This window comes from Canariomyces notabilis (assembly GCF_033297395.1).
Source record: "Canariomyces notabilis strain CBS 508.74 unplaced genomic scaffold N656scaffold_16, whole genome shotgun sequence".
Classification (NCBI taxonomy): domain Eukaryota; kingdom Fungi; phylum Ascomycota; class Sordariomycetes; order Sordariales; family Chaetomiaceae; genus Canariomyces; species Canariomyces notabilis.
This window is the reverse complement of record NW_027041838.1, coordinates 456924-480123: the sequence shown is the minus strand read 5'-3', so window position 1 is coordinate 480123 and position 23200 is coordinate 456924. Positions and strand designations below refer to the sequence as shown.

At 53.7% G+C, this 23200-nt stretch overlaps 7 protein-coding genes across 7 annotated transcripts; 3 read left to right on the top strand and 4 right to left on the bottom strand.

Moving 5' to 3' along the window:
• Positions 1-1366: 1366 nt before the first annotated feature.
• On the bottom strand, positions 1367-2719 carry N656DRAFT_175349 (uncharacterized protein). The gene is made up of 3 exons (XM_064808753.1): positions 2180-2719; positions 1557-2090; positions 1367-1495 (listed from the first exon to the last, which is right to left on the bottom strand). The coding sequence occupies exons 1-2, from the start codon at positions 2385-2387 to the stop codon at positions 1660-1662; spliced, it is 639 nt and encodes a 212-aa protein (XP_064668764.1). The 5' UTR covers positions 2388-2719; the 3' UTR covers positions 1367-1495; positions 1557-1659.
• A 4025-nt stretch (positions 2720-6744) lies between these two features.
• Positions 6745-7997, top strand: N656DRAFT_174627 (uncharacterized protein). Its single transcript, XM_064808752.1, has 2 exons — positions 6745-7326; positions 7772-7997. The coding sequence occupies exons 1-2, from the start codon at positions 6924-6926 to the stop codon at positions 7930-7932; spliced, it is 564 nt and encodes a 187-aa protein (XP_064668763.1). The 5' UTR covers positions 6745-6923; the 3' UTR covers positions 7933-7997.
• Positions 7998-11706: 3709 nt separating this feature from the next.
• N656DRAFT_799480 (phosphoglycerate mutase-like protein) lies at positions 11707-13659 on the bottom strand (the record flags this gene model as incomplete). The annotated part of the gene is made up of 3 exons (XM_064817874.1): positions 11707-12983; positions 13053-13508; positions 13605-13659. 3 exons carry the CDS (start codon positions 13657-13659, stop codon positions 11707-11709), a joined length of 1788 nt encoding a protein of 595 aa, XP_064668762.1.
• A 1578-nt stretch (positions 13660-15237) lies between these two features.
• N656DRAFT_675850 (DUF1168-domain-containing protein) lies at positions 15238-15522 on the top strand (the record flags this gene model as incomplete). The annotated part of the gene is made up of 1 exon (XM_064810479.1): positions 15238-15522. A coding segment is annotated over one exon (285 nt), but the record flags the coding sequence as incomplete, so codon positions are not given.
• Positions 15523-15881: 359 nt separating this feature from the next.
• Positions 15882-18197, bottom strand: N656DRAFT_781012 (T-complex protein 1). The gene is made up of 6 exons (XM_064815497.1): positions 18050-18197; positions 17925-17991; positions 17641-17849; positions 16987-17577; positions 16290-16927; positions 15882-16219 (listed from the first exon to the last, which is right to left on the bottom strand). Exons 1-6 carry the CDS (start codon positions 18072-18074, stop codon positions 16130-16132), a joined length of 1620 nt encoding a protein of 539 aa, XP_064668760.1. The 5' UTR covers positions 18075-18197; the 3' UTR covers positions 15882-16129.
• Positions 18198-19173: 976 nt separating this feature from the next.
• On the bottom strand, positions 19174-20646 carry N656DRAFT_756204 (uncharacterized protein; the record flags this gene model as incomplete). Its single annotated transcript, XM_064813115.1, has 1 exon — positions 19174-20646. Exon 1 carries the CDS (start codon positions 20353-20355, stop codon positions 19174-19176), a length of 1182 nt encoding a protein of 393 aa, XP_064668759.1. The 5' UTR covers positions 20356-20646.
• N656DRAFT_174485 (uncharacterized protein) lies at positions 20564-21513 on the top strand. Its single transcript, XM_064808751.1, has one exon. The coding sequence runs from the start codon at positions 20707-20709 to the stop codon at positions 21190-21192; it is 486 nt and encodes a 161-aa protein (XP_064668758.1). The 5' UTR covers positions 20564-20706; the 3' UTR covers positions 21193-21513.
• The last annotated feature ends 1687 nt before the right edge of the window (positions 21514-23200 follow it).

Below are 23200 nucleotides of genomic sequence, written 5' to 3'. Positions count from 1 at the left end.
TGGCCTCAGGCGTTGTAGTCGGCTTTCAGCGATCAGGCGTTTTTAACATGGAGTGAATGCGTTCCTTGCCTCGTGGCGCACGAAGCAGCAAATTTTTTTCTTTTTCTACCCTACGCCATCCAATAAAGCGAGAACCGGTCTGCGAAGTCCACATGATGGACTAAACGGCTGTAGGGTGCTTTACAAGATATGTTTACGTCTCTCGACCATCGGTTTTACATGCTAGCAGCAAGCGCCTCAGCATTCGGCCTTCGCATTTGATGCCTCGGGAGCAATTGTACTTCAGCCATCCAATAGACCTAGGCTGCGTTTCCCTTATCGCTGCGGTACCCAACAGCGGCCGGCAAGCACAGATATAGTTAAAACAGTCCTGGCGGATCAGAGCCCTTCGAGCGACGGGTCGCCGATGTGGGGGTCCTAGGACGGGAGCCTCGTTCAACCTCAAATTGGTGTTCTACGGCCCGCACCATCGCAGCAGTTTTGTCGGCTTGGAAGGCGAAACGGTATGTGCTATGTAGGTTCCCCAGTCTGCCGACGACTCTGCTGTCGAATGGAGAACAGCGGCTATTGAAATTGCAGGCTGCGATGCCACCCTCAACATACCCTTCATGCTCCCCCAAAGCACCCCAACCCACACCACCAGCAGCCTGCAGGACTTGCCACCAGAGGCAGACTGGAAACCGGCCTCGGCCGTGCTTGTCCATTGGCTGCCCTTGCCCTCCGCACTGGTCAATTGGCAATCTCTTCGCTGGGGCGATTTCGTCTGGATGGTGTGTTCCTGGATTCGACGGCAAGCGCAAGCGTCCTCGACCTGCATGCAGCAGACCCTCGATTATCACTCTTCCAATCAAGGGCAGAAACCACCGTCCACTGGGTATGCCAACATGCCGCCGGCAATGGTCGAAGGTATTCACTGGAATGCTCAGGAGTGTTTATGTGCTCAAGCGGGGTTTTGCCCTCTGATAGGCAAGCCGCAGTGACTCCCAAGCCTTCCTCCGTGCTGCTTTGAACCGCATCAATTGTGAGACGAGACATCACCGGCTTGACCTTTGTGACCTTTCCTGAGCCACTTGAGGCATATGCCATGGCTAACTGCGCTGTAAAAAGGGGTCTTTTGCATCTTTCAATGTGCATTGATTGCAGAAAAGTTCAGGAAGTGGATCTTGGAGATCTTTGCACCCGTCTCCGCGAACCCCCTCTCTGACGGCTTTCACCCCGTCTCATCGGCGATGGGGAGCTGCCTGAGCTAAACCGCTTTCAGACTCACCTGCAGCATCCACTGCGGGCGGGACGAATCAAGGCCAAAGCACGTTTTGTCGTTGTCGATATGCAGTTCCATGCGCGCATAGAATACCTCGTAGAAAGTGAATTGACCTGTCGTCGAGCAATGGGGCGTGCTCTGGAAAACTCCAGGCCGCCTTCAACACAATTTACATGTCGAACACATGTTTCAACTTCCAGGCGGTCGTGTGGAAAGTTGGGATAATGCGCCAAGCTAGCCCATTCAAAGTCAGACGCTAACGTTGAGTAGGTTGTGGGTATTCGACTGTACGTACTTCGTACACACATGGCACTTCGCCATCACTTTCACCCTCGCGGAGCAGATCTGCCGCAATTCAGTACGACTTTGGCCTCCGATGACGAGGCGTATCAAAGTGGTCAAGTGGTGGCACCATCATCCCACCTGCGTAGCTTCCTGCCTCCTCGCCTGCCGGAGCTGTTGTGAGAGATCAGGCTCGCACCCTCAGAGACATTCATGCTAGAAAGGATGTCCAATGCGGTGCTGGAGCCCGCCATCTGACGCAGTTTCCGCAAGTCTCCGTCGCGAACACTGCGGAAGATAGCGTAGTGTTCCACCAGCGGCAAGCCTGGCGATTGCCGACGGACGGCCGCACCATGCCCATGTCCGGCCGGTCCGCACCCCTTGTCACGAGTGTGTGGAGATGGGCCCCCATTTGGCGCCCGGATCGGCTGCAGTGCCGAAGGTGTCCGCAACCATCCGTTTCTTTTTCCTCTGGACATTTGTCTCGATTTGAAATGTGGATGCCTGTCTATCTGGTGACCAAGACACGCATCATGTGTTGTGCTCTCTGATTGTCCAAGCAGGCTGTCGTCAGCAAGCAGCATCAGCCTTGGGGTGATTGGAAGAAACCCCACAGTGAGGACGAAGGACGGAGACTCTTAACGTTAGCTCGGGTTTCAGATAGCGTGATGGCTGAGTTGGAGTTTTGCAAATCCTGCCCGGGCCGGTGCCTCAACAAGCCGGCCGCGAGAGCAAGCAGGCATACTGTAACTATTACAGTTCTTCCAATCAACCAGCTTAGGGCCATGTCTTGTGCGAGTCTGCTCAAGCCTAGGAAGAACCAAGAGGAGGCTATAATTTCCATCAAGTTGTAGCATCATGGTCGATGAGTGCTAGGAGTCGCCGCAACGACACCGTGACACAGCTTACACAATGCTCAGTGCCAAGTGACAAGAGATCGAGGCGAAGAAGCGATCTCTTCAGTACTGTAACTACGAAGTATGCGTCTACCAAGCCTTGTGCGTGTTCGATTCAAGATTTTCATAGGTAGGAGGAGGCTGGGTTGATCAGGTCAGCTGCTGTGAGGGACAACCCATTGCACTTCGATTTCAGATCCAGCAGGAGATTAGGTCTACTACACTGATAGAAAGGAACACGAAGACGCCGCCATCAAACGTGGAAAATCTGGCAGATGATCTGAAGGGATTTTCTAAAGCCTCGAAAGTATATACTGTACAATACATACATACCTTACCCAGGTACAGTAATGATAGTTTTGCCGGCGTCGTCAGTGGTGGCTTTGACCAAGGTCTGATGCCTGATGGTGTGCGAGTGAATCAGTCGGTGAGCAGCCAATCATACTGCTCACGAGGCCCGCGCAGCTGGTTGTGAGAGAATCAAGGTGCTGATGTGCTGATGTTCACTTCACTTTCTGGTTTGACCAATTTGCTGCATCCCAGTGACTCGGACAATCCAAGTTGTTCAAACTGGTACGGAGGTACTGTGTAGACTTGTAGGACAGATCAGAATATGAAGGGGCTATGTGATCAAAATATCGAACCTTCAAAAACCAAGGGGCAGAGGCACAGCCTCATGTCCAGAACAGGAAAACTTAAAAAGCAGCCTGTCTGTTCATGTAGTACTACTGTATGTACAGTACAGGACCTAGATACGAAGTACTTCGCATGGTAGATAGGAAGGCTCGATAGGTGAACCCATTTCCTTGATTTCTCGAAGACGACGGCAGGCTATCTCACTCGTTAGCGCTCATGAACTGGTTTTGCTGAGATAGTTCGTCAAGAACCAAGATGAGCGGAGCCTTGCAATCGGCTCGCAATCGGCGATCTGTCTTGTCGCCGCTGACGGCTGACCAGGGGTAGCTACTAGCTAATGTATGTATCGGTGGAAAGCTCTCTGACGATTGGTCGCCTGGCAGCGAGCTCAAATTTTTCTGTCATTTGACGTTGCGAATAGTTACAAGGGGTGAGCCTAACATCCACAACCAAGCTGGATTTCCAGCCGGCACAGAGAGTCAGCCCTTTCCCAATTCAGCTGTCCAGTCAGACTCCAGGCCCCGTCAGACTCGGTCAGTGGCTGGGCTGAGAAAAACGTTTCTGTCCTGCATGGGCCGATGCGAGGCAGGACAATGCAAATCTCCCTGCTAAGAGAGATAACCGAGTTTGATTGTTTTTAACCATGGCTGACGAAAAGCACGTCAGGCAGGCGGCATGCGCCCGGCTGAATGCGCGAAGAGGGAAAAAAAAAAAAAATCGGAGAAGCGGCGGGCGTCAACAAGCTGCATCTGGACCAGAGCGGCCATGGCCGGCCGTCTGCAACCTGATTGAAACGCCCCTGGGCAATCTCGGCCTCATAAAAGTGCACAGCACATCACGATTACTACGTAGAGTATGTAAAGAGACTGTAGAGCATGCCGCATGCCATCAGTCGTTGAAGGCCCGCCTAATGTGTTAAATGTTAAGATGGATCATTCAAGTCGGCATTGTGTTGTCGTAAGCGGCTTCTTTGCCCGCATAAATGTGGGCTGTCCGCCTGTCAGCATGAAGGCGCCTGGTCGTCTCAACAGTTTCAACGGAGGATGAGAATGATTCTCATCTGAAGGTTTGTTTACCCCTGGATACACATACAAAAATCTTCAATCATTTCAGACTTGACCCTGGCACGCATGCTTTCCCCCTGCTTGGCATCGGCGGCAAACGTAGCATCCCTTGTGCGGAACTGGGTTTACTCGTTTACTTGTGTGGTTTAAACCCTGAAGCCCTGTCGATCTGATACGCTCGAGCTGAAGTTCCTGGAGACTGGACAGCGCTGATTGGCTTAGGCGCCGAGCGGCAGAGCCCGCTAAGCGACCTGCTCTTGAGTCTCTTCGACTCTCTCGACTCGCGCAGTGAACGTTAGGCGCTAAAGGCACACACAAGCGAAAATGGCGAGGGCAAAATGTGAAGATCCAATGTGGAATGTTGTATGCGAGCATTATGTCCTAGGCTGGGCGTGGCGGCAGAAGGCATTCATTGCGTCTCCGAGTTCAACCAGGGGGTGTACTTCGTAAACAGAGCTGAATTACGTGGAGTTGATCGTACCATCGTACAGAGTTTGTACCGCGGTGGACCGTCAAATTAGTGTATGGCAAGATGCCGGGAGGCTCAAAATGACCGTTGGCACCGAAATGGGAAAGAAGAAACGCAATGTTAACGGCAACTTGAAAATCCTCCGGCCATTGCTGCTTTTTCCGCTCGTTTTATGCCAAGACTGGAAGGGGCTTGTATGCTTCGATCATCAAGCTTATCCCCGGTGCCCACAATTCTCATGGAGTTCTTTCTTTTCCGATTTTATTATTACGACGGCCTACAACGGCATGTACCTCCGCCCACACACGCAAAGCCACACCCAAATTTTACAGCGACCAACATCGAAGTACCGGGACTTGATGCGAAGAGTACTCGCATACAACACAGCAGTGGCAGCCGCCTACACAGGGCAGGCGTAGGCGTGGTGGGCAGGCAAGTTAGGGAGAGCCGGGCGGTCTGGGCGGGCAGTATTTTTGTGCATTCGATTCATATCTTTTCGCGTTCTCAAGCGATTTAGCCCGGTGCTTGCTTATGGGCAAATGCCCAATTCAATTTGTATTTGCCTCAAGTTTTAGTACTTCGATGTTGGTGTTGGTGTGTAGCTTGTAAGTGTGGGTGGGGTACATGCCGTTGTAGGCCGTCGTAATAATCAAATCGTTCTTTTCTGCTCGGTGTGGGGCCCGCTGATCGTGCCAAGGCCAGGGCCAGTGGATCTTCCCCGCAATCTGCGTATGCAGGCCCAACTAAAAACGGAATAGTCCGCCCTCCATGCCACGACGCCGGACTTCAGCGGGGCCGATTAGCAAAGGTCTTCGGCAAGTTGACCGAGAATCGATGAAAAAGGATAGCGTTAGTGAATGTAGAAACATGTAAGGGCGTTGTTGAGGTTGATGTCAGCAGCGCAGTATCTGAGTGCTGAGTCCATACACTAGGCAAACCAGGCGACTTTTGTGCTAGAGCTACCTTAGTTATGTAGTGTACTGTATGTACAGTACATACAGACGCCGATGAGGCGCTGGCCCGAAAAACAGTCCCATGGCGCTGGGTGCGGGAACCAAAAAGCCAGACAGTGTCCGTGACCTGGTGCCCGTTTGCACTAACGCAACCGCCCAGACAAGTTGCCCAGAGACTGATGAAATGTCTGTGCCAATGCAGGGAACAGACCCAGGACCAAGCACCAACCGCAAGCCGACTTGTTCCTGACACATATCCTGGTAGAGCTCTGGCATAAGAGTTTGGGGTGTTGAAACTGAACCTGATGAAGGCGGGGAAGGAACCCCTACATTCAACTCTCGTCAATCGCTTTTACGTTTTTGAGACTCGGGAAACGGATCCAAAAGGAAATGGAAGATACTGTTACGTAGAACAGGTCGTTGTTTTGAGATTCCAGAAGCTGGCATGTAGCGCCACGAATTTGCTTGGTTACGGATTCTTGGCGATCCAGTATTTCACCTTTCTGGAAATGGGTCCTGCACACTCAATCGCCGTCACAGGCCAGGTCCCGTGGAAGAAGTTTGGGTGCTATTGTTACATCGCTGTCTTCAGCAAGCCAATGCGCGATCCAGCAACAGCTTCTTGGCCTCAGCAGGGTGCTCATCTCGTCCCAAATCCGGCTTACATATGGATACACTTGTGACTTGAACCAGTCCAACGGACGACGCTAATGCAGTCGTCGGTGCCAACTGCGGACGCTGAATGGACGCGTGGAGGAGATGACCCCGCTCCCCTTTATAACTCAGTCAGCAATTCTCAGAGTTCCCTACCCTGCGGTCTGCAATGTTGATCATGCAAGTTGGAGGCGACTGACGCTGGTAGGGTCTGAAGAATACTGGTGCGTTTCTGCATACACATTATCAGTAGCATATACTGGTACGGATAGGTAGTGTATGTACGATTGTAGGAGGGCTCAGTCGGGTGACTTATCTTGTGCAGAGACAGGGTGTCATCCAAACGCATCTTGGGAATCCACTAACTTCTTCTGCTCTCCATGAGACATTGCCCACGATCCAGCTGGGCAGTCTTAGTTGTGATTAGTGTAAGAGCGGATCTGATGCGTGCGGCCGCCTTAGTTTCCTCTCACATGACAGGAGAATCGGGACACTAACGTTGTCTTACAACGCTCCAATACCTAGGTAGGTAGCGTTCTTGGACGATTATCAACGTTAGGTAACGGTAGGTAATTAGACCTCCGCTCGCAGGAGTCGAGCTTTTGGCAAGCAATCCCATTTGCACCACCTGCAGTACGGACAGCAGCAGCAAGCCATTGTCTACATAGTTAGTAGCTGTGTGATGGAGAGTTGAGATCGGCCGGTGGCATGGGCTCGGGATCGTTTTGTGTGATGGAATTTGACTTGGGACTTGGAACAACATCCACACTGACTGATCGAAACAGGGGCCTCTTGCCTGGTCGCTGCTTCGCAAAGCACAGCTGCCTCAATCGTGATTCGCGACGACGATCGGATAAGCTCCACTTGCCACGCTATGCTCGCATAGATAAGGTAGTCACAACCGGGTATTCTTATCCGCAGATGCACCGCAGGGACTCGGCCAAAGTTGAGGATTGCAATTTGAAAGGAGCTCGTACACGAGGTAGTGCACTGTGTGTATTGCGCATCTTCGTCGGCTTTCTCAAGGCTGCCAGGCACGGATTGGCGCAGGCATTGGCAATCATGCTCATACCTAGCGGATTTGGGATGGCAAGATGCGTATACTACGAAGGTAATGTCTATTCCCTCTGCACCCTTTCTCGCCATGGCGGCCATGTCGGCTCGTTTCGGTGACATGCATGCGCGGCAAGGTGGCAGTGATGGCGGGCGATGGGTGGTGGATGGCCGCGCAAGAGGCTGCCGCCGGCTTGCCTTGTTCTGGTCGCCTCTAGAGACCGACAGCGCCCAACAGCACCACGGGTTGCCCGAATAGGGATGCTATGGATTACGCTCCCACAGCAATCATCCACTACCTTAGCGTCTCGCAAAGCAGGTCGCCGAGGGCACTGTACTGTGGTGGTCTGCAGCAGTGCAGTTTACCCACCCACCCATCCATCCTCTCCTGGCCTTCAGCTTTTACCTGCGTCTCGCTGGTGCTGCCACCGGGTAGCATTGAAGAGACAGCTCTAGAGGCCTCTTGGATGGCTAGCTTGGACAAAGCTAACGTTAGTACACAGCATGCCGCTGCCGCTGCCGCTGCCGCTGCTCTTTCCTATGGCATACTACTAAGGATGCTGACTGGTCAAAACATGGCCGACAGCATGGAGCTGAACATCTCCCTTCGAAACATGGGAAAATTTCGGTTGCTCTGCACTATCAGGTAGCCCGGTGCTATTAACAAGACCAGCCTCTCTGTCTTCACCACTACATCTCAACTCGTGATGAAGAGGCGTGAACAGTGGTTCGCAAACAAACCTCGGGGCCGGCTCATGCAAGCGTATGGCGTGCATATCCGCCACTACCCACCCTAGCCACCCCAACACCGTCCACACCACAGATCCAACAGACCCGAAGTCCTGCTCCCGGCCGGGGAAAACCCTATATGGCTGACACACACACCTTCGGTCGAGCCTGACTGACCACCAACCCTGCCTCTTCTTATCCCTTTTTTACTCTTACGTAGCTGCCGCAGGACATGCAGAACCGTGGAATGGAAAAGACGGGCGCTATTTTGCGCTCGTATGTCTGCGCGAGGGAGGTTGTGTGGGGGGTTGAGAGTCACCATATCCTGTCCTAATGACCAGAGTCTTGGATAGGTAGGTATGGTCTCTCATCCGGCTTGTCATCAGGGCCGTGAAGGGTGTGCTGTATTCATGGTGCCGACCTGCCCGGCCTGGGCCATTACGAAACATTCTTCATTGTGTTTGTTTTAGGCTATGCGATAGCCACTATGGATGCGAGTCTGTGAGATGTCATGCTCACAGGACCCTGCTCTCCAGAGCGGGGAGAAATATGACAGGAGAGCAGCAATCAGGGGCAGCGGCCTGCCCTGGTTTTGCTCTGCTGCAGGAACAGGACTCAACACGAGGATGTGTGTTTATTAGTCGCTAGGGCTGCGCAGCCGACAAGCTTTGCGCTGCGCCTGCGCCGTGCCTCTACATCTGGTCTTGAATCGCACACTTCTCTGGGGAGGTGTCTTGGTTGGCCTGGATAGCTGGAGGGCGCTTTGCATGGCCTCAATACACAGTACAGCGTCGGACCATGGGAGATTTGAGACATGCTCGCCTCTTCATGAGCAGTGCCCTTCCGCTCGATGAGGTCGACTCTGCGTTAGATGGCGTAGCCTGACTTAGTGCTATGTAGTAAAGTGGCAATAGAGATAGATGTATATGGCTAAGTGAATTCCCTTTTATTGCCCCATGTGTTTGTGTCAGGAGGCAGCCAGTTCCCTCGACAACGGTGGTGCTTCGGCGTGGGTCACACCATGATCGTGTTGTAGCTTGACTCTCGGAATCGCGTTCGGTCGTCTGTCTACCTGGACTGATCAGCATCATGATTCACTCTGCCAGCAATGTGTTTTGTCATACGCCTGTCGGCCTCGATCCCACACCCCAACACCTGTGCGACCTGTTCCCCTCCGATCTCTGGCATCTTTCTCTGTCTAACCAACGTCTGTGCCGCACGCGGCATCTGGGTTTGAGGGTTGTTGATCTACAAAGGTGGGGGAGAGCACGAGGAGGGTTGCACGGCAGCCTTAACTGATGTCCTCTCCCTTTCCTCCACCCTCCCAGAAAATTTTTTTTGACCTTGAGGGTTGCGACGTGCTACATAGCCCTGTTACTCTACTGGTGGGGGTCACGACGGTACGGTGCACGTCCAGCCCGGGCAGCGGCAGCCAGCAGCATCATCAGTACTAAGTAGTAACCATGTCAGCATCCGATCTGCGGCGGTAGTCGGCTCGAGCCCGTTGTCTTGCGGCAGCTTCAAGGTTGGTTCCGGTGGCGAGTGACGCTGTACCGGGGGCAAAACTCTCACCGTATGTGATTGTGGTGCAGTCTCCCGTTCTATCGGGATGCCGTTGTGGTGCCTCTCTTATTCGAAGTTGTGAGCCTAATGGTTTGTGCGACGAGCCGACGTGGTGGATGACGTCCCGTTTCGTGCGTGAGGTTATTAGCGGCATGTTGTCATCTGTTCTACTGGATACTGAGCAATGGCAGGCTCATCGTCCATTACTCTTCCGACTCGGTAACTATCCAAGCTCAGCCGAGTCCCTGGAAGCTCTGCTTGGTTCAAAAGTAGTTTCTGTCCAATGCTTAGGTACTTACCAAACGGCGAGTATGTACTACCAGCATGGTATCAGCGAGGGATACAATTACCTGTCTGAGACATGCAGCTGCTCGAGGGACGGCTCACAGCGCGTATAGAGACACCGACCATGGGGCGAAAAGGGGCGAAAAGGGATCTTTCTCTGTGTCTTGCTCTCGCCCCGAGTCCTCTCAGTGAGGTGAGCAAATTGTTCAAGTAGGGTACTCCCTTTTCAGTGCCCGTCTACTACTTGGAATTGACTTGTACATGACGTACTTGCCCTCCCCAAAGTTGTTTTGCACGGTGTGCTCTGCCACAACCCGTGTTCCCTTTTGGCGGCCTCACCTTGGTCATGGAGTGGGTGCAACTGAATCATGCCATTAGAGATGGTATGCTCCTTGAGTGTGCTTCCTTATCTTCCAAGCTTCATAGAAGCAGGGTATGGAATAAGTCTGTCTCATCTCCTTCTTGCCCCCGGACATCATGTTTCGATTGGATGATGAAGACGAACCGCGAATGCCACCGGCGGTGCGTCGGCCGAATAACTGGACATGGCGCTGAAGTCTTCTACAAATGGCATTCGCTAACGACTCGCTCACCATCACTCATCTGTGTCGGGGTTATGTGAAGCTGGTGGCTCTCACTGAGGTGTGCTGTGTGTTGTGGCATCTCCTCTTCGTTCGGTCACCCGTTCCCTCCCCTGTCTAGTCAATGATACAGATATCCTCACCGCTCGACATGGTTAGCGTGTAGTCGTATACCATCGCAAGGCAATAACAAGGGAGGGTTGTGATCCCTACTAAGCATAGGAGCCATGGTGGGGGGCGGACATAAAGCAAGAGAAAGAGGGGGCCCAATCCGATGCCATGTAATATCAGGACTTGGAGCTCGATGTCAGGTTCCACGTCCCTAGATGCAAACCGTATGAGGAGCAATCACTGTCGTCTCACTCTCTATGACAAAAATCTGAATGTGAAGCCTCAGTGACGAGGTAGCTTCAACTGTGAATGAGTTACCTAAGCAATCGCGTGAAGTGGTGAATGAGGTTTGGGATGGGACGGAGCCATGCCAACCCGAACGTTCTCCAGTCTCATAAAGAACATCTGGGACGAGGGGGCAGTTGTTCTCTCGCCGTGTCCATGTTCGGACTCAAACCCTTGACTCTTTATCTTCGTCCCTCGGGAGGCTGATACAATAATCACAAACGACTGAGCATGGCTTTCACCAATTATAGACATGAGCCGAACCTGCAGTTGATTAGTCCGAGTTTATAACCATTCCTCTCTAGTCCTGGATATAGCTCTTTGTAGCTCCCACTACAGCGTCCTGCGAGACCATGAACAGACACCATTCCAGTCAGACAGGAGAAAAGGGGCATAGAAGGTACAGAAAGGGGCAATGGACAATCTGGTATGCTATGGCGAGTTCAAGCAAGAATATCAACATGGTATCTCCTCCCAGTCCTCGGTTGTACCAGACACGTAAGGCAATGGAAAACTAGAACAAGTGAACCTGAACCGTAGGAAGGTGAGATCTAGAGTAAACGTGAGCCCATCAACGAGACCAAAAATTGTGACCAAAAAAGAAAACATGCGCCTTCCTGATGATCTGGTACCCTCGACTTTTACCATGTTTTCCAGCCCGCTATAACAGTGAAGGAAACGGCCAAACAAATGCAGAACCAATTTCCGGGCCAAGAGCCAGCCGAGATCGCCCCTCCAGTGACTCATGGCTCGCTCAAAGCCCAACCAAAGACCAAAGACAGAGAGCCATCGCTTCATAATCGTCGAAATGTCACGTTTCAATCAGGCTCGCCCTTCCAACATCCGCGGCAGCCTTAGGAGGCTCAGCCAGACTACACACCCAGTTAGTAAACACTCCCCATAATGCTTTTATCCTCCCTCTCGGCTTCGTTCAGGGCCTCATCCCCAGCAGCCCCGTTAGTGTTAGCCGCCATCAGCGGTCTCGCCAGCTTCGATCCACTCTGGCTGTGGTCATCAACATCGCCATCGCCATCGACATCAACATCTGCCCCACCAAGCTCGTGCTCCCCGTCCGCGTCATGCTCCCCGTCACTGCTGTGGTGATCGCCGAGCCGATTGGCTCTCATGCCGCGGCCCATGCGGCTCTGCTCGCGCTGGTCGCGAAGGTGGCGTAACTGGAACTCGCCGTTCCCATTACCATCCCCATTCGCACCCATGCCGACCGCACCGCTGCTGTCTCGCGACCTGAGGGGTAGGGACAGGTTGCCTCCCCCTCCGCCGACCTGATCTTCGTCCTCGGATGAGTACTCCTCGTCATACTCCCCGGGGTCATCGCTAGCGCCGCTGTTGTGCCCGCTGTAGGTGCCCCCAAAGTCACGGCCGACGTGCAGCTGCCCTGGGTCGAGTGGGCGCGGGGGCGGCATGTTGGGGCTTTTAAGCCGGGAACGGAGTCGGTCATCGACCGAGATGTATGACGGGGTGCCGTCGGGACTAGAGACGGCCTCGTCGCGGGCCTTGGTCACGTCGATCTGAGGCCCCGATGTTGCCGTGCAGCAGTCTAGTTGTGGCTCGTCGGCTTCGTCCCTGCCCGCACTTTGGAACCGCTTGGCTGCTGGCCGACGGCTAACGAGAGTCTGGGTGCTGGACGAACCGTTGAGAGAGGCGTTACCGACGCCGTAGATTGAGCCGCTGGTGTCGGTACCGTTGAGTGCCGACATGTGCCCGCCCCCGGCCGACAAGCTGCAGCCAGATTCGCTCGCGGTCAGGCCGACGGCGTGGTCAGAGATGACACTGTCGCTCTTGACGAGGTCAGCTAGTGTCTGGCGGATCCTGAAGTTCTTGTCATGGTTGCAGCCGTTGGGACAGCCTCCCCAGCGACGCCTGGTCTCGATGGTGCCGGCGCGCGCAAGCGTGGAGGCGTCCTTACTGTTTCCACCTTCCTTGCTGGTCTCGCCGTTTTCCTTGGCCAGGAGGGCCGCACGCTCCCGCTTGAGCTCCGACCATGTGCGCAGCTTGTTCTCGAGTATATACTTGCCCGTCTCATCGTTTCTCCGCATGATCAGGAACTCGCAGTGGTTGATGTTGCGGAGATCCTCAAAGTACTCGACGCTGAAGTGATACCATTTCATGAGGAAGACTCGAGACATAAGGCCGTGGGTGACTAGTCAGAGACGGTATAAGCATTTTCAAAAAATTGGCTTCTAATCTAGCAGCAAAAGGGGTAGCGTACCCAACACGCAGACGCTAGCGAAGTCGTCCTCGCCGAATTGCCGCCAGAGGCTCTCGTTGAAGCCACTAATTCGATCGTAGGCATCGGCGGCACTCTCGCCATTGGGGATGCGGTAGAAGAAGTGGCCATAATCGGCACGCTCCTGCCACATGCGCTCCATTTCGGCGCTGCATGGCTGGAAGTTTCCAAAGTCCTGCTCGCGCAGCCGCGGCTCCTCGTACACCTTGATCTTATCACGCTTAAAGGGGCTCGTCTCTGGCTCGTCGCTGGTCAGGGTGGCCAGAATGCCCTCGGTTGTTTCCCGCGTACGGCGGTACGGACTCGTGAAGAAATGCAGCGTATCCTCGGGCCGCAGCATCGCGCGCAGGCGGCGGCCTGCCTCGTACGCTTGCTGCCATCCTTCCTTGGTGAGCTTGACACGGTGGTCGGGTATTGTTTGGTGGATGTCGCGGTTTTCTGTGCGAAAGCAGAAACGGATGTCTAATTAGTCGGCCTGCCACCAGTGTGACCAGTCTGCCACGGACTGAGTAGGACACAGGATGCGCGACGTACTGTTGCCCTCAGACTGGGCGTGTCTGATGATTATAATAAGCCTGGGTCTTCCCATGACGAGTCACCACAGGCATACAGAGACAAAGTGCACTGTTGGCGCGGTATTGAGGGCGATCGGGTGGAAGACGGCCAATTGGGACAAGGCGTCCTTGTACCAGGATACAAGACAGGGTAAGTAGGTAAGTACGCCGAGTTCGAGACTTGGAATGAATGTCGAGGTTGAGGTTTCTGGTGAGAGAACGGCGTTGGTTGGGAGATACAGTTGACACACCAGAGCGGGGCACTTCAGAGACTCATATACGCTGTAGAGATGACAGAAGAGATCGATGTAGAAGACCAGATGTAGAGCAGTTGACTATCGCAAGGCAGGGCATCAATAGGACTCATCCAGGTTCTTGGCAAGATTCAATTACCAATGCAGCTTGTCAAACAAAAAGCTACAAGACGATGTTGGGCATTGGAACGAGCCGTGTGCCCCACCACACACGGTAAGCTGCTATTTCTCCTTGGTAGCGCGCTTCCCGGTAAGTGTAGTAAGTTTGGATGTGAACAGGGGTATCAACTGCGTCGAAGCAAGCGTCTCATTCAGGCCTCTCCAGGTTCAAAGTGCCCATCAATAAGCGATGACCGTGTTGCATGCGTCGCTAGCTGGTCTTGGTCAAATTTCTCGTCAAGTGAAGTGAAGTGCGGTGCAATGATGGAACTGTGAATCGGGCGATATCGCATCAGCTCCAATCCTTATCGCCCCTCATCTGCGTTATTCGTGCCACTTCTGGTGCCACTCGACAGCTATTATTCGCCAGGTTCTGCCACTGACGGGCCCCCCTGCACCGCTGATTGATTCGCCCTCAAATCAGGCGGCTAGCCAGACCCCAATGGCGGGTCAGGCCGTCAAGGCGGCTGTAAGGTCCCTGGGAGCGACGACCAACCTGGAAGCCGTAGAGGTGCTTGAGACAAGCGCCTGTAGCTCAGACCGATTCGTCGTTAGGAGAATGGGTATATTGATCAGCAAAGGCTTCGCATGCAATCGCATTCAACCGACGATAACGCCATTATAATCTGCTTCTCTTCCACACCATCCAAACCAAGCTAGGCATGAGAATCTGTACAACATAAAAATCCATTCTGCCGGAAGCTGCGAGCCGCTTGCCCTAGAGACCCAGGATCGCAGAGAGGGCGCGGTTAGATGCCTACTCTGGACAACTTCACAGTTCGCCCAATCAAGGTAGTTGCAAACGATCAAGTGCAAACGGTCGAAGACCCTGGCGCCATCTCCCAGCAGAATCAAGCTAAAGGTGTTAACGTTGGTATGTGACGTACTTCGTATGTATATTACTGTGTAAGGTACAGTACTTACGGATACTCAACTTCCAAATACATTTGTAAGTTTGTGATGTAATGTAATTACCATAGAAGCCTGGTGCATCAGCCAGCCCTACACTACATCCAGGTCTCACCTAAACTACCTTAACAACTGCGCGTCACGACACCGACATCAACACCTAAACTGACAATTTCACTTCACTTCACTGCCCTCTCATCATCGCTATCAAGAACCCAAAAGAATCCCCCGAAAATCGATCAAGTGGAGGAAAACAAAGAAAAAAAAAAAAAAAAAATGGCAACCTCAAATCCAACCAAAACCGATCCCTTAACGACCCGACCCGTCAAGAAATCCCGACGCGCCTTATCACCGACCTCGGCGCAAGCAGCCACCCTGTCAGCACTCTTCTCCAACCCGGACCAAGAAATCCGGATTCCTCCTCCTGCCGCATCGTCGCGCAAGCCGCTCCCGCCGCCGCCCGAGATCGTGACCAACGTGCAGGGCTCCTCGGCGGGCGCCGGGTCAGGCGAGTTCCACGTGTACAAGGCGGCGCGGCGGCGCGAGTACGAGCGGCTGCGGCGCATGGAGGAGGAGAACGAGCGGGAGCGGGCCGAGCGCGAGTTTGAGGAGCGGCGGCGGGCGCGCGAGCGCGAGGACGAGGAGCGCACGCGGAAAAAGCGCGAAAAGAGGGAGAAGAAGAAGGGGAAGAAGAAGGAGACAGAGAAAAAGGAAAAGGGGGCCAATAATGGTGTTAGTGGGGATAATGATGGTCAGGATGGGGCAAGGAAGGATGGAGGGACCGCGAGGACGGCCCAGGGGGATGATTCTACAATGGCAGATGCAACGAGGGATGGTCCGGGTTTGAATGGGAGCAGTGCTGCGCCCAGGGCTGCTGCGGGGCCGGAAGCGGACGGGCAAGGGCTGGTTATTCACGACGATGATTGAGAACGACAAGGCCATGAATATTATTCGTCATCCACGTCAGGCATTGAGCGGGCTGACCAGCGACACGGAGCGATGCAGCCTCAATCAACTCAACCAGACTGAACTGGCCCCCTTTTTGTCTATCATGGCAGGGCATCCTATCCTCATTTACACTACTCTTGGTAAAGGGGTATTCTTTGGCGCCGGAGAATGTCAGTTACATCTCTGTGGTTGTGGACACCCGCTTCGCCAAAAGGGAAAAAGCTGACGACTCTCTTTAGTCGTCCGCTACAGCGCCGGTGCCCACGCCCGGCTGCGCCTTCCTGGCGCTGCAGATATCATCTACTCTCAATAAGAGACATGCAGCCTACCGGACATTCAGTCAGCGTCTCAACATTCCTACGGGGGAATACTAGGGCAAGGCCGGAAATGCATACCTCAATCGCTGTCTTCATGCTCTGTACCTTGATCGCCTGGGGTTCCCACACACCGTAGTCCTTCATGTCCACCAACGCGCCCGTGTCCCCGTTGACACCCCACGAGCTCTTGCCCTCGGCGTGCTTGGCCCGCAGGTCGGTCAGTACTCTGACAGGGCTCTTGCCCGCGTTCTGGATCAGTGTCCGAGGGATCACCTCGAGCGCCTCAGCCACAGCCTTGTACGGCCACTGCTGCACGCCCTCGATGCTCTTGGCCATTTGCGCTAATCTGACCGAAACGGCCATCTCAGTGGCGCCGCCACCAGGCGATAGTCTTGGGCTGAACATGACGTTGCGCGCCACGCCCATGGCGTCCTGTAGATTCCGCTCAATCTCGTTGAGCACATCCTTGGAGGGGCCCCTGAGAAGGACAGTACAGGCTTTCGGTGACTTGCACTTTGTGAGGAACGTGAAGTATTCGTCGCCGATCTTCTCAATCTCAAACAGCCCACACTGCGTGCCAACGTCTGACTCTTGTAGGTCCTCCACGCGGTTCACAATGGTGGCGCCCGTCGCTCTTGCTATCCGGTTGTTGTCCGTCTTGCGCACGCGACGCAGTGCAGTTACGTTGGCTTTCATTAGGTAGTGTTGTGCAAGGTCTGTTTGCAAGCGATTTGTCAGCCCAAGCAATCAAGCCCGAAAACCTCTCGGCACCTACCGGAGACTCCCTTTTCTGTGATAACTAGATCGGGATTGAGAGCAACGATGTGCTCGCACATGGCTTTGACCTGCTCCTCCTCGATCTGAAGAATGCGGTTCCAATCCTCCTCCTTGGTGATCTCGATGTTCGTCTGCGACTCGCCCTTCTTGTACTCCAGCGGGCAGTCAAGAAGGATAATGCGGGGGTTCTCAATCTTGCGACGCATTTTGGGATGGGTAATGTCCTTGTTGAGCATGACACCGTCCAGCACGCGACTGTCCTCAATCTCACCGCCGGGAACCTTCTCGACGCGTGCATATCGCTTGATGTCGACCTCGCGCTTGCCATTGCCCACCTCCCATGTCACGGTGCGGACCGCCTTGAGCGCCAGGCTGCACATCAGCTGCGACCACCGCGAGACGAACTTTGTGCCGATCGACGACGAGATGAGCTGATACATGGCCTTGTCGTCGTTGATGTCGATGGGAAGGGAAATGTCGTCGATGATCTGCAGCGCATCCTTGAGCGCCCGCTTGAAGGCCGAAATGATGACAACCGGATGAATGTTGCGCTCCAGCTGAGGAAGTGCATGCGCCAGAATCTCTCCCGCTGTGTCCAGACGTTAGCACCGTGCCCCTCAGCTTGTTCATTCTGTGTTCATAGCTCGCTCACCCAAAATAATGACGGTTGTCGTTCCATCGCCCACTTCCTCGTCCTGCGTCCGGCTCAACTCAATCATACTCTTTGCCGCTGGGTGCGACACCTCGATCTCGCGGAGGATGGCGTGGCCGTCGTTGGTAAGCACGATGCCGCCCATTGGGTCGAGCAGCATCTTGAGCATGGCCTTGGGCCCGAGACACGACCGGATTATATCGGCGACACTGCATTGTCAAACGGGTTTCAGCAGTGGCTCAACAGAAGGCGGCACGAGCAAGAGGCGGGCAACCGAAGCGTACGTTTTGGCGGCGGCGATGTTTGACAGCTGGGCCTTACGCCCGGTCTGCCTCTCACCGCTTTGGGTGTCTGTAAACGAGGTGAATATGAGCAAAAATCCGAGTAGCCATGAGCGAGGAGAGCATACTCATCACCAAGACAGGGGCCTGCATTTTGCCTGTCGTTGGCTTCCGCCTAAATTCTTGAGCACAACGGTGCTTTGTTCGAGTGTCTGAGGAGCAAACGGAAGACCAGGGAGGAACAGAATCGTTTTTGGAGGATGGCCGGGGCTGGTGAAAGTTGGTCCCCTAGGTCGTTGGACTTGATGCGCGGGTAGACAGCTTAACACGCACGGTTGCAAAGGTGGGATGATCCAGAAAACTTCAGAATCAGACCCACCTGAGCTCCCGCACACCTCACCGCCCCGCCCGGGCCCCGAGCCTAATGTGGGGCAGCCGGATCAATACCGCTTCCGCACTTCTACTTGGATGCCCCGGCCCCTGAGGTGATATAGGTAAAGTACCTTACCTGATCCTGTGAACGTAGAGAATCGCCGGCTACCTAATAAGAGACGATATTGTTCAAACCATTCCTATCCAGATTTCTGCATGCTGAACGGAGGTAGTATTGCTATATACATATCAACAACTCCAGAACTTTCATAGGGCTCCAGGTTAGATAGGCCCCCAGAAAGCTCTCGCATATTAGATTCGATCTGGCTTTCATGCGAGCATATATGATATCGGTCAAGGGCTGTCACCGAGTCATGACACAAACGGCGATCCACGACACCTCAAGCATCCTTGCTTCCAAGCTTCACCTGGCTTCACCAGACATCCACGGTAACAAATATAACATTCAGAATCATCTTCCTAACCAATCCCATGGCAACTGAAGAAAGAGAAATTATGGCAGAAGAAATGAGGAAGACAGTGTGTTGGACTGGGACTAACCCATCATATATGTGCAAGCAATTTAGCAAATGTATACAGAGAAGTAGTGGAACGGATGCCGTTGGTTGAAGTTGGCAATCCGCAAGTCTCGTGAACTGGGAGATTAGGTTTTGATGAAGGCTGCTGCATAGCCGCTCCATGAACGCCGCAAGAGCATCAAAACAACAAAACATCCAGACGCCGGTTTTGGAACAGGATTTCTCGAGACCGAGTACCAGGAGTAGAAAACATAGAGAAGCTTCTTCGCAGAGTGGTATCTTAGTGGAGAATCGCCAAGGTGCCTCCTGAGTGGAAAATGACTCCCGTTCAGGCTGAACCATCAGAAGTTTTGCGAGATTCCGGCGGTCTGTTGTGGATAATGCGCAGGATTTTCGATGCGAGTGTTCCTCCTTGCTGTCACATCCCGAATCACCGGCTGGCCAACCCCCTCCGGCGGGCCGTTGTACGGGGCGTCCGTGTAAGGATTTCCGCTGCTATACGGGTCATACTGCTCGTGACCCCCGTATGCGACGCCGATGGGACCCTCGCCGGATCCGTCAGATCGGTTGGCCGCGCTGTATGACGATGAGGCGTTGGAGGGCCCACGGTGCACACCGGCGCGGTTGTTGGCAGCCGAGGGTCCCATTACCCCTAGAATGCCGCCCTCGGGTGACGGAGGCACATCGCCTATGAGGGGCTCCCCAGATCTCGAGTCAAAAACGGCTGCCTGTGTGGGTGAATGAGCATCCGAATAGGCGGCGCCGCCCGACATGGTCGTCGATGCCTTCCTCCCCGTAGAGCCGGCGGCGGTGGTGGAACCCCAGCCTCTGTAGCCGGCCGAGCTCTCATCCCTCATTTCGAAGCCGCCAGCGGCGACCGCGGGTATTGTTGGGTCGGCGTTCGGGTTGTAGCCATAATCCTCAACCTCCTTTCGCCTTTGCTCTTCGGCATCCTTCCGCTGCTTCCGCTTGCGCCACAGAAAAATGCCCGCCAGAACCAACAGAGCAACGGCGGCAATGGGGACCACGACGGCAACGGCGATCCTTCCACTGTCGCTCAACCCTCCACCTTCGCCTTCACTAGGACTAATAGCGGCACCCGACGATTGCGACGCTGTGGTGGTGGACGATGATGCTCGTGTCGAATCAGGGGGGACAGATTCGGTTAGTGTCTTAATGATAAGGGTCGTTGATGGCGCATCCGGGGGAGGGGTGCTGGTGGACGTCTGCTGGGGAGGGTTGCTAGTGGGAGATGTTTCGGTGGTTGTTGGAGGGGGTGGTGAAGAGGAGCTGCTTGTTGTTGTTGGCGGTGGCGGCGGCGGGGTTGAAGTGGTCGTGGGGGGAGCCGGGGACGATGTCGTTGGAGCCGTCGTCGAGGAGGTCGTAGCTGGGGCGGGATCGCTGGTAGTTGGTGTCCCAGGATCCGTCGACGTCGAGATATCCGGGCCGGTACTTGTATTATTAGACATGGTGAAGGTCTGGCGTTTCAGCCGCGGGAACTCTCTGTATAAAAGCGACATCATCAGTCAGCAAGAACCTAAAGCGTAGAATCGACAGGTTACAATGCACCCAGGAAACAACGGAGGAGAGCGATGATATTTCATGCGGCTATAATCGACATGGCGAATGAAGGAACATACTGCTAGGCCAGCATAGCAAGAGGGGTGCAGAGAGAAAAGCGGCAGTTTGCAGCGAAATGATTCAGACAGAAACCCGGTGTTTCAAACCACGAACCTTTAGGAAAGTTTTGAGACTTGAGAGACAGCCTCGCGACAGCTGAAATCGCGAGGCGGCTGTAATTGGCGCGAGGTTGACGCTCTAAAGTTGCGCCGAAGAGGGTCTTTGAGATGCAGGATGCAGGATGGTGAGACCAAATGGACGGCTGGGCGCTGGATGCCCTGATGTTGACTGGCCGCCAGGTCGCCGAGAGCTGTCGCCAGGAGTCTGGACGCGAGCGCAAAATAGCAATTGGGCGCTGCAAGTCGAATGCCAAGAGAAAATGGGGTAATAGGAAGTCACTTGCAAAGGGGAGAAAAAGCAGAAGGAAAACGATGGGCGTGGCAGCGCTGGAACGGCCGACCGTGACGAGCAGTCAACAAAGAAGTCGTGTCGAAATGCCTCGTATTTGGCAACGAGAGGATGGTTGGAATGAGCGGGAGATAGTAGAAAGGTTTGCGCTGGTAAGAAATTGGAGTGCTTCCCGTATTCTATACCTAAACTATTCTCGGCGACGCGGCACGGCACCCTTGGCAGCGGATGGGGCCAGACGGGTCAGGGTGCAGCCTGAGGTGATGATGGTGGCTGTGGCTAGGGTGTCCTGCCTGCAAAGTCCCAATTCGGCAGCAGCGGGAATTTGGTGAGTTATCTCGGTCAGTGAGCCCTCCGTCTCGTGTATAATAACAGCTGTGGCCCTATTTTCCGGAGCTCAGGTTCCAGGTTGAGCGGCTTTCCAGCTTGGCTATGCGTTGATTGATGAAATAAACTAGGTCGTCCGGTACGTTTTATGTATGGCAGTGCAAGAGGTACTGTAGGTTCGCAAGATGGCCGTTTTTCTTAGGGGCCAATACTCCGCTGTTCTATGCGGGGCTGAGTCCTGCGGGCGACCCAACCTTGAGGTATGATGGGATGACAGCTGCTATTCAGGGCTGATCGCGCTCTTGAGTTCGTTTCGCCCTCACTGCATGCAATGTTAAAATCTCGTTCAGAACTCGCGATGGCGTTCGATTTCGAGGCCGGATGGAAGCGGCAAGCGAATCAAGACGGCGTGAAATCGTGCGTACCCCCATGTGTAGTATACTTCATAACGTTACCCTCAAGAGAGTCGGTGTTCTGACGAGCGTGTCCGTCTCGGCGCGTCTAACCGAAAGGTCCGGGCGTTGTAAGAGTCCGGGATTCCCGGCGTTAGTCCAGGGCAAGTGAGGAGGTAATTCCGCCTGCAACTCTACACATATAGAGTGAAGCAGAGGGAGAACTATTATAGGTAGTAGGTAGGAATGATTGAGAATGCGCAGCGAAGTTCTTGGTTTATACCCAAGGGCATATCCCTCTCGTTGCCAGTGCGAGCAATCACGTTTTACATTCGACCCATATCAGGTATGTAATAATGTTGCATTTCATCTGCATAGCAGGCCCAAGCCCCGCCATATTGCAGTTTCAGCCACGACAGCCAGATGCTTTTGTCTGCGATGAGCTTCACCAATCTGTAGTTTTTTTCTCACCCATTGCATACCTATGGACCTTTGCATCAACGTTGGACGACGGGAACAGATAAAGACGACTCTGTGTGGCAGCCGCAGCGTTTTATCTCCGGCTGCAATGGCTCAAACTGCCTGCATACGTTAGTGTATACAATAGCGAGTACATAAACGTCAGCCTGCTTCTGCGAATCTGGATTGCTTCCCCGGCGTTCCACCAGCCCGGATATTGGGCGCCTAATAGGGTTCACTGCGGGGTCAAGTCACACAGAAAGCAGGATTCATGTTGAGCTTGTGTACCAATATTAACGGTACCGTTACCGTATCACATCGTACAGGTTTAGAATCTTAAACGCTCCGCTGCACTCGGGACTCCCAAACCCCATCGCACGATCAGGAATGAAAGGGCATACATCTCCAATTTATATCCTTATGTTCTTTCAGGATCTCCAACGTCAGTTGATAGTAGTTTCAAACCGGCAATCACAAGCAAATATCTGCTCATGAGAATATAAAAATAACACAGTCAGATTCACGTGCTCAAAGAGTCAGAGAAAAGCCAGCAAATCACTGTCTTCCGTCCTAACACGAAAAGACCCCAAATGGGCGTATAGCCAATCGTGTTTAACTGATGAATTCCACTATTGTCAGAGCTGAAGAGTCCGCAGCATGCTGCGGCATGAGCTGAGGAAGGGGCGGGAGCCTACTAGTACTTGTCTGCGCGTATAGGACTATGTAGGTGTGGTTGTGCACTGTAACGAGCCACGTCAGCTTCAAAAAGAAAGTATACTAGTAGGAGGCATGTATCATGATATTCCTGCACAGTGGCACATGCCATCAGTCCTGGCAAGTGGCAAACCGCCTACCTAGACGCTTGTTGGCAACCAGAACCTAAACCACCCGTAACCCTCGTCAAATGATCTCACAACCAAAACTGATATCATTACGAGCAGGCTGCTCTCTGCCGAGGTTGTCAGGCGCAAAGCGGTGCCAGCTCTGGCATGCCCAATTCCTGGGATTGCATTAATTCCATGAATTCCCCGAGCTTTGTAGGCCTGTTCTGTTAAGCTCATCTCAATGTGGCTCTATCAATCCCAATGCTGAGCCCATCCATGTTCCAACTGAGGAGAGCGCACTTGACAGAGATAGGTGGCCATCCTCAACCACATGCCAA

Excerpts from the sequence above, each read along its gene's own strand:
- N656DRAFT_175349 (XM_064808753.1), bottom strand. The coding sequence starts at position 2,387 with ATGGAAATTATAGCCTCCTCTTGGTTCTTCCTAGGCTTGAGCAGACTC. Across the intron at positions 2,091-2,179 it reads AACCCGAGCTAACGTTAAGA|AGAGCACAACACATGATGCG; the intron begins GTCTCCGTCCTT and ends TTGGACAATCAG.
- N656DRAFT_174627 (XM_064808752.1), top strand. The coding sequence starts at position 6,924 with ATGGGCTCGGGATCGTTTTGTGTGATGGAATTTGACTTGGGACTTGGA. Across the intron at positions 7,327-7,771 it reads AAGATGCGTATACTACGAAG|CATGCCGCTGCCGCTGCCGC; the intron begins GTAATGTCTATT and ends GTTAGTACACAG.
- N656DRAFT_781012 (XM_064815497.1), bottom strand. The coding sequence starts at position 18,074 with ATGCAGGCCCCTGTCTTGGTGATGA. Across the intron at positions 17,850-17,924 it reads AACATCGCCGCCGCCAAAAC|TGTCGCCGATATAATCCGGT; the intron begins GTACGCTTCGGT and ends TTGACAATGCAG. Across the intron at positions 16,928-16,986 it reads CACAGAAAAGGGAGTCTCCG|ACCTTGCACAACACTACCTA; the intron begins GTAGGTGCCGAG and ends GCTTGCAAACAG.
- N656DRAFT_174485 (XM_064808751.1), top strand. The coding sequence starts at position 20,707 with ATGGACGGCTGGGCGCTGGATGCCCTGATGTTGACTGGCCGCCAGGTC.